At 59.3% G+C, this 8,670-nt stretch overlaps 1 protein-coding gene across 1 annotated transcript; it reads left to right on the top strand.

The window, feature by feature from the left end:
* Positions 1-355: 355 nt before the first annotated feature.
* CHRND (cholinergic receptor nicotinic delta subunit) lies at positions 356-7,916 on the top strand. The gene is made up of 12 exons (XM_042953403.1): positions 356-407; positions 672-817; positions 1,261-1,305; positions 1,807-1,916; positions 2,023-2,178; positions 2,382-2,491; positions 3,404-3,604; positions 4,783-4,894; positions 5,020-5,134; positions 6,640-6,844; positions 6,936-7,054; positions 7,734-7,916. The coding sequence occupies exons 1-12, from the start codon at positions 356-358 to the stop codon at positions 7,914-7,916; spliced, it is 1,554 nt and encodes a 517-aa protein (XP_042809337.1).
* Positions 7,917-8,670: the final 754 nt, after the last annotated feature.

Below are 8,670 nucleotides of genomic sequence, written 5' to 3' on the forward strand. Positions count from 1 at the left end.
TCCAAGAAACAGCCACAGCTGAGTGCCACCACTCCCCTAGGCATGACTGACCAGCACTGCCCCCAGTGTCCAGGGCCCCTACCCAGCCCCCAGCCCTACCGCTAATTGCAGAGAATTCCAGCCTGGGATCTTTGCCTCATGTCCTTGGGCAGCCAGTCCTTGTCCCCACCCCCTTGTCACCTGCCTTGGGTTTTCTACCCAGCAGTCATGCCCAGAGGTGTCAGATTGCGTTTCCGGCCGCCTCTTCCCTTCACACTCCCCCCCTCCCAACCCAGCACCTGTCCCCTCTCCTACCCACCCACATTCCCCAGCCCTGTAGACTGGAGGGGCCACAAGACCTAGTCAGAGGGACAGGATGGAGGGGCCGGTGTTAACGCTGGGGCTGCTGGCTGCCCTGGTCGTGTGTGGTAAGAGTGGGCATCACCCTGCCCCGAAGGGTCCCTCAGGACTTGCACCCAGGGTCCCTGCTGCATGGTCCCCTCCTACTCCTCCCCTGCATCAGGCCCAGCTCCCACCCCAACTCTGGAGGGGGTTGACCGCCAGGACCCCTTCCTGGGGAGTGGTCGGATCCCCGCAGCTCAGCCCAGCCCCATGGCCTGGCAGGATTTCACGGCAGCCCCCTTCCCGGTCCCCCCTCCCAGCACCCCATCCCTCTTCCTGTCCCTCTCCAGGCAGCTGGGGCCTGAACGAGGAGGAGCGGCTGATTCGGCACCTGTTTGAAGAGAAGGGCTACAGCAAGGAGCTACGGCCTGTGGCTCACAAAGATGAGAGTGTGGAGGTCTCGCTGGCCCTCACACTCTCCAATCTCATCTCTCTGGTGAGAGGCCCCTCTGTGGCTGGGCTGGGGAGCCGAGGGCGGGGACGGCTTCCTGGAGGCCTGGCTGTCTCCTGGCCTGGGATGGCCACGGACGAAGCTCAAGGTCCCAGCCTGGTAGCTCCTGTGGTAGCTCCTCTCCCAGGGAAGCACGCTCCAGCGTTCTCCAGGTTCACTGCTGCCCACAGGCCTCGAGCCGATGCCCCTTCCCCTCCAGCTTCAGCTCTGGGGTGTGCCCCATATCAGACCCATGACACACTTCAGGGCTGTCCCCTCCCTGCTCCTTGGTCTGCCCAGCCCCTCCTGACTGTGCGTGCTTGGGCCAGGAGTCTGGTCAGGCCAGTTGCCGTGGTTTCCTCCGGGGGGTGGCGGGTAGTAGCTGCCTGCTGAATGTGTGCAGGTGAGCAGTGCGGGCCCTAGGGGACAGTGCTCTTGTGTGATTACAGAAAGAAGTTGAGGAGACCCTCACCACTAACGTGTGGATTGAGCACGTAAGGAGACGACCCCACTCACAGCCGGGGGGTGAGGGTGTAGGGCCCATGCTTCCTTCTGCTTAGGGATCTCCAGGAGGGGATCCTCCTGGCCTCCAGGAGGAGCTGGCTCCCACCCACAGGCCCAGCTGCCCTTCCCACCACCTTGTACAGCCACAAGCTCAGATGGAGACTTCCGGTGAATTGGGATTCTTTACCTACGGGAAGGTTGTCACGGTATTCTGATTTTATTAGAAAACACTCTTCTGCCATCCATCAGAAGTTCATAATATAGACGTAAGTCTTCTGTGTCCACAATGAAATATGCTCCCTTTGTTGTGCAGTGTACGTTCTACACAGCTGTACGTGACGGACCTGAGTCCTAACTCTGCACCCACCTCCCCCAAACTTCTTTTGTCACAGTTCCCAGACCCTGTCCAGTGTTCCCCCAGGGAAGTGAGGAGAGCAGGGGGAGCCTGGACGACAGCAGAGCCGACTGCTGACATACCTTTCGGGTTCCAGGGCTGGACGGACCCCCGGCTGCAGTGGGATGCTGAAGAATTTGGAAATATCAGTGTCCTGCGCCTGCCCCCTGACATGCTGTGGCTCCCAGAGATTGTGCTGGAGAACAAGTTGAGCCACAACCCTCCCTGGCATCCCCTCGACCCTCCGCCTCCCCCATCTCTGCCAGCTCCCAGCTGGCTGGCATTCATGGTGGCCTCTGTCCTTGTCCCTCAGCAACGACGGCTCCTTCCAGATTTCCTACGCCTGCAACGTGCTCGTCTACCCTTCGGGCTACGTGTACTGGCTGCCGCCCGCCATCTTCCGCTCCTCTTGCCCCATCTCCGTCACCTACTTCCCCTTCGACTGGCAGAACTGCTCCCTCAAGTTCAGGTGCACCCACTTCTCCAGGCAGCCCTCACCCCCGGGCACCGTGCCAGGGGCTGAGAGAGGTGCTCGAGGCACCCTCAGTCCTGATTAGAGCTCCCCCAGACCCACAAGGGCGCCTCTGACCGTGAACCTCCTGTACTGGCCTTTCCGCCCTCAGTGGCCGCAGCCAGTGGCTGAGGACCACCCTCCCCCGCTGCTCTCCCCAGTTCACTCAAGTACACGGCCAAGGAGATCACCCTGAGTCTGAAGCAGGAGGAGAAAGAGGGCCGCTCCTATCCTGTGGAGTGGATCATCATCGACCCTGCGGGTTTCACAGGTGCTGAGAGTAGCAGCTGGTGGGTGGGCAGGCCCCTCAGACGCACACCCGTGGGTACGGTCGCACCAACGCCTCCCCGCCAGAGATGCACGTGGGCACACCCATGTACACCTGGAACGTGGACATACAGGCACACTGACGGGCGGGGAGACCCAGATGCACAGACACATACCGACCCGCAAACACACGCAGACATACTTAGCGACGAAAATCTAGCACATTGAAAGGAAAGAAATCCCCAGGAGGGGATTGTGTCCCAAAGGCAGAGACAGACACTGGCCCCACCCTTCCTTTTCCCCGGGCCAGAAGACCCTCCTGGGTCTGGACAGGGTCCCTAGGGATGGATGTAACTGACAAATGAGGGGGGTAGTTAGTCTTCTGTTCCCAGGAAGCCGAGAGGCGTGGTTGCGGCTTTAGCCACCGATCCTAATGTTGTGTATGCTGCCCCCTGCCAACGCCCCACACTCCTATCTATGACCGGGCTCAGGTCTTCTATGGGGCTCCCCACCACACACCCCTGTTCATCAGAGAAAACCTATGTCACACCGGTCCCAAGGCGGCTACATCACCGGGGTTTGGGGGGGGGGGGGGCATTGGTCTTACTCTCACCACGTCATTATCTCTAAGACTCCTTGTTTGAGCCACACACAGCCTCAGCTTCTCTATTTTCAAAACAAACAAAAAACCACACTCCCAAGGCAGAATTTCCCCCTTGCAGATTGAAACCTCCTTCCCAAGCCCCAGGGAAAGACACCCACCACCAGAACCTAAACCCTCCTCTGCGCGCGCCCTCGGGCTGGCTCACTCCACCCAGCCCCCCCACCCCACCCCACCTCTGTCCTTCCCCGCCGTCCCCCCCCAACCCGCCCCCTTGCCTGGCCTGACACTGAGGTGTCCTCCTGCCCTCCTCAGAGAACGGGGAGTGGGAGATAGTGCACCGGCCAGCCAGGATCAACGTGGACCCCAGTGTCCCGCTGGACAGTCCCGGCCACCAGGACGTCACCTTCTACCTCATCATCCGCCGCAAGCCCCTCTTCTACATCATCAACATCCTGGTGCCCTGCGTGCTCATCTCCTTCATGATCAACCTGGTCTTCTACCTGCCGGCTGACAGTGAGCCTGAGCCTGCCCCAGCCCCTCCCTGTCCCCGAGGGCATCTGCGCATGGGCCTCCCCAGCCCTCCCCTCACCTCCTCCAGGAGCCACAACGGGGTCACCACTCCCGGGGCTCCCTGCCCACGGTCCAGGCATGGGGGCGGGGGGTGGCCAGCCAAGGGGAGAGTTTTGTGACCGTGTCCGATATCCCCAAATGGACAGTCCCTCTTGGACCCTGCTTCTGCTGCTCACAGCAGGCCTCCCCAGGACCCTAGGGAGAACCCCTAGACCATCTCTCTGAACAGAAACAGGTCTGTCCTGGCCACCACGTGTGACCATGGGCCTGACACACAGAAGGCCGTCCACTTTGAACGAGTGGGCGGAAAACGGGATCTCCAGGAAGCCAGGCATGGAAGCGTGCAATCTACGCTCACCTGGTTCTAGAAGGACATGTGTAATCTTCGCTCACTTGGTTTCAGAATCGTTTCAAATGCTTACTGTAAGCAAGGCACAGTGAGCCCCAGGGACAAACGCAATCTAGCCTCTGCTGCTGGCAGAGACTGTAGAAGCCACAGAACTAGGAGCACAGGCTGAGGGGCAGTAAAATGGGGGAAGCCTTCCTGGAAGAGGCGCTGCTTGAGCTGGAGGTGGGTTGGTGGGCACCCTGCAGATAGAGAAGGGGCCCTGGGGCAGGGCTGGGGACCTGTGACCACAGTGGCCACGGCCCCACATGCTCAGGACCTCAGGTGGGAAGAGCTGGGCAGTGCCCGGCTGGGGTCTCTGAGTGGAGGACTAGGAGTTAGGGTATCATCGGTGCTATAAGGATGTCCCGGAGCTTTCTGTACAGGGTGGGACACACAGATCTGTGATTTGGGGAGGGCTGCGTGGCAGGGAGCTGGCCAACAGTGATAGCCGGTGTTCGCTGAGCGCTTGCCCAGCGCCTGGCAGAGTGAGGAGCGTGAAACGCTCTCTCACTTTGTCCTCACGACATTTAGCAGTTGGGACAACTGAGGCACAGAGAGGTTAGGCTACTTGCCGAAGGTCACCCAGCCAGTAAGTGGAAGAGCTAGGTGCCCTAGCTCCAAAGCCCATGATGTCGATCAAGGTACCGTGGCATCGCGAATGGTGGTGAGGGGGCCACAGTGGGACCTGCTGGGGTCAAGACCAGAGGTAGCAGCTAAGTCCGGGCTCCCCCAGGTGGCGAGAAGACGTCGATGGCCATCTCGGTGCTCCTGGCCCAGTCGGTCTTCCTGCTGCTCATCTCCAAGCGGCTGCCCGCCACATCCATGGCCATCCCCCTCATCGGCAAGTGAGTGACGGCTATGCCACGCCACGCTTCACCCACCCCGCCCTACCCCTCGCCCTCCCCCGCCCCAACAGCCCCAGCACGCCTCGCCCTGCCCCGTGGGCTCCAGGCTGAGTGTGTGCCTACAGGTTCCTGCTCTTCGGCATGGTGCTGGTGACCATGGTCGTGGTGATCTGTGTCATCGTGCTCAACATCCACTTTCGCACACCCAGCACCCACGTGCTGTCTGAGGGGGTCAAGAAGGTGAGGGGCCCAGGCCAAATGCTGGAGGTTGTCTGGCCGTCCCTCTCCAGGAGAACGTGCTCACACAGGGGAGTGCCACCCAGCCGTGCAGATGCGCCACGTGCTGCCACCCACGCGGCGTGGACGGCTCTCCTAGCACACGGGGGCTTGGAAGGAGCCGGACACTAAAGAGCACAGGCCGCACAGTTTCCTCTCCTGAAAGTTCAAGGTCAGGCAACAGCCAGCCATCAGTGATAGAAATCAAGATGGTGGTTACCCCTGGGGGTGGGTAGGAAGTGACGGCAGGAGCCACGAGGGAACCCTTGGGACGGTGTTGGGTTGATATCTCACCTGGGTGGCGTTTACGCAGTTGAATGTGTCTGTAAAACTCCATCTGGCTCTACACTTAAGATTTGCTCAGTCTGCTGGATGTGTTACACCCTGATTATTTTTTTTTAATTTTTTTTAATGTTTATTTATTTTTGAGACAGAGAGAGACAGAGCATGAATGGGGGAGGGTCAGAGAGAGGGGGAGACACAGAATCTGAAACAGGCTCCAGGCTCTGAGCCGTCAGCACAGAACCCGACATGGGGCTCGAACTCACAGACCATGAGATCATGACCTGAGCCCCTCACCCTGATTTAAAAAAAAAAGAAGGTGAGGGGCGCCTGGGTGGCTTAGTCGGTTAAGCGTCCGACTTCAGCTCAGGTCATGATCTCACAGTTCGTGAGTTCAAGCCCCGCGTCGGGCTCTGTGCTGACAGCACGGAGCCTGGAGCCTGCTTCATATTCTGTGTCTCCCTCTCTCTCTGCCCCTGCCCTGCTCATTCTCTGTCTTTCTCTGTCTCAAAAATAAATAAACATTAAAAAAAATTAAAAAAAAAAAGAGAAAAAAATAAAAAAAGAAGGTGAGGGGGACGCCTGAGTGGCTCAGTTGGTTGAGCGCCAACTTCAGCTCAGGTCATGATCTCACAGTTCGTGGGTTCAAGACCCGTGTCGGGCTCTGTGCTGACAGCTCAGAGCCTGGAGCGTGCTTTGGATTCTGTGTCTCCCTGTCTCTTGCCCCTCCCTCGCTCATGCTCCGTCTGTCTCTCAAAAATAAAATAAAAATTTTTTAATTAAAAAAAAAAGGTGAGGAATGTGGGGGCAGCATACCCAGGAGGGGGCTGTCCTTGCCTCTCAGCCGCTGCAGGGCCACTAGCTGTTCTGGGATGTGAAGGTGCCTTAGCAACTTGCTTGATCTTTACCATTTGGAGAAGAGAGCTCAGCAGTCAAGGCATTTTTCTTACTTTTTTGTTGTTCATATATAATTCATTTTCAACAAATGAGTTGTGCTTTGTGCTGTGAGTAATGGGGAGAGTTGGAAGCAACCTAAGTGTCCATCAGCGGGGGATCGGAAAAATGGATGACAGCGTCAGACTCGGGAGGACTTTGTGGCAGCCGGGCAGAGGGTCAAGGCGCTTGGGTGTGTGAAGGTGACCCATGTCTGTCAAATAGCTTTCCTGTGCTCCCCTGACCTGCCGCAGCTCTTCCTGGAGACCCTGCCCAAACTCCTACACATGTCCCGCCCAGCAGAGGATGGGCCCAGCCCGGGGGCTCTCGTCCGGAGAAGCAGTTCCCTGGGCTACATCTCCAAGGCCGAGGAGTACTTCCTGCTCAAGTCCCGAAGTGACCTCATGTTTGAGAAGCAGTCGGAGCGGCACGGGCTGGCCCGGCGCCTCACCAGCGCACGTGGGTCCCCGTGTGGCCTGGGACTTTGGCCCGTCCGTGGGAGGTGGGCTGGGGCCAGGCCTCATGCCCTCCTCTGGCCGGGTATCCACAGGCCAGCCCCCAGCAGGCTCTGAGCAAGCCCAGCAGGAGCTCTTCAGTCAGCTGAAGCCAGCCGTGGATGGGGCCAACTTCATCGTCAACCACATGAGGGACCAGAACAATTACAATGAGGTGAGTAGCCACAGGCCTGCCACACATCGGGTGTATCCTGTCTTAAGGGGGCTCGGTTCCACGTGAGACACGAACCCACCTAGATGAAGGAGTTCACAGTGGGTGCAGACTCCAGGCACCCTGGGAGGGACAGCCCCCGCCTAGAACCCCAGAGCAGCACGCTGGGCCAGGAACACAGCTCCCTTAGGATCCCTTCTTTGTCCGGGCTGCCAACCATTTTCTGTCCCTGCTCAACCCCAAGTCTGATACTCCAGACATACTCAGACATTTCAAAGGCAGACTTAGGTGGTTGTTCAGTATCACACAATTTTTCGAACTTCTCTCTTGAGAAAGGGGCACCATTTTCCAGTTCATGTAGGGGCTAGCTGGGAGGGGTGAAGAGGGAGGAGAGGGGACGACTTACCGTCCTTAGCCCCCTGAGAGAGACTCCAGGCACCCCCAGCTCCTCTTCAGCCCCTGGAGCCCTCCAGTGGGGTGAGGAGGGACAGACAGAGGCCTTGACTTCAGGGGGGCCTGGGCCCTGCTGGGGACACACCAGCACATCCCATCCACCGCAAGCCTGAGGCAAGCCCTGCAGATACACCGAGGCCACGCCTCCGTCACCGGCCCCAGCTTGGGCTGTGGGTCTGTGGTTTGAGGCCCTTCCTCACCCCCACTGTCTCCGTCTCCCTGCCCCCAGGAAAAGGACTGCTGGAACCGAGTGGCCCGCACAGTGGACCGACTCTGCCTGTTTGTGGTGACGCCCATCATGGTGGTGGGCACGGCCTGGATCTTCCTGCAGGGCGCCTACAACCAGCCCCCACCTCAGCCCTTCCCCGGGGACCCCTTCTCCTACCATGAGAAAGATAAGCGCTTCGCCTAGGGTAGGCCTGCTCTGCCCTGCTGGCCCAACTCCAGGCAGCTTCGGGTTTGGGGCGGGTGTAGTCACGTGGACAGGGATGTCTGAGAGAGGACAAGCCCTTCCTGGGAAGGCCAACTTCTGGCCCTGAGACTCGAGGCCAGCTGGTTCTGCAGGGCTGGGGCCGGAAGAGCTGGGCTTTCCTGAGATTAAGGAAGGAAGAGAGACGCCTCACTCCTCAACCACGGTCCTCTGTAGCTGAAGACAGGAGCTGCCGAGGAGGTCTGAGAGTGGACATCAGCTGGCGGTCAGGGCAGGACAATTTGGCAGGGGGGAAGGGGGCTGGCTCAGGGGCCAGGGAGGATGCCACTCAGGCCAGCCTTTTAGGACCCCTCTGTGAGGAGTCAGAAAGGCAGAGGCCACTTCTTGCCTCCCTGTCCCCCGGGTGAGGCTAGAGCAGGTGGGATCCTGTGCCTTCACTTCCCTGCTCCCTAGCCACCCTCCTCTCAACTACCCCTCAGTCTTCAGCTTCTGAAGCCCCACCTGGAGCTGAGGTGGGGACACCTCCCTCTCCAGGGCTCCTAAGGAAGGAGGCTTTCAGCAGGGGTGGGGGCACCAGAGTTGCAAAATGGCCTTCCCTAGCCCGTTCTGCCTTGGTGATGCTGTCTGGGTCCCTCAGGGAAGCCGAGGACCAGGACACTTCCACCCGGAAGTGTTGGGCTCAGCACCCACAAAGACCAGAGGTCAGCTTATCAACCTCAGGTCATATGCGCAATCC

This window comes from Panthera leo, chromosome C1, assembly GCF_018350215.1.
Source record: "Panthera leo isolate Ple1 chromosome C1, P.leo_Ple1_pat1.1, whole genome shotgun sequence".
Classification (NCBI taxonomy): domain Eukaryota; kingdom Metazoa; phylum Chordata; class Mammalia; order Carnivora; family Felidae; genus Panthera; species Panthera leo.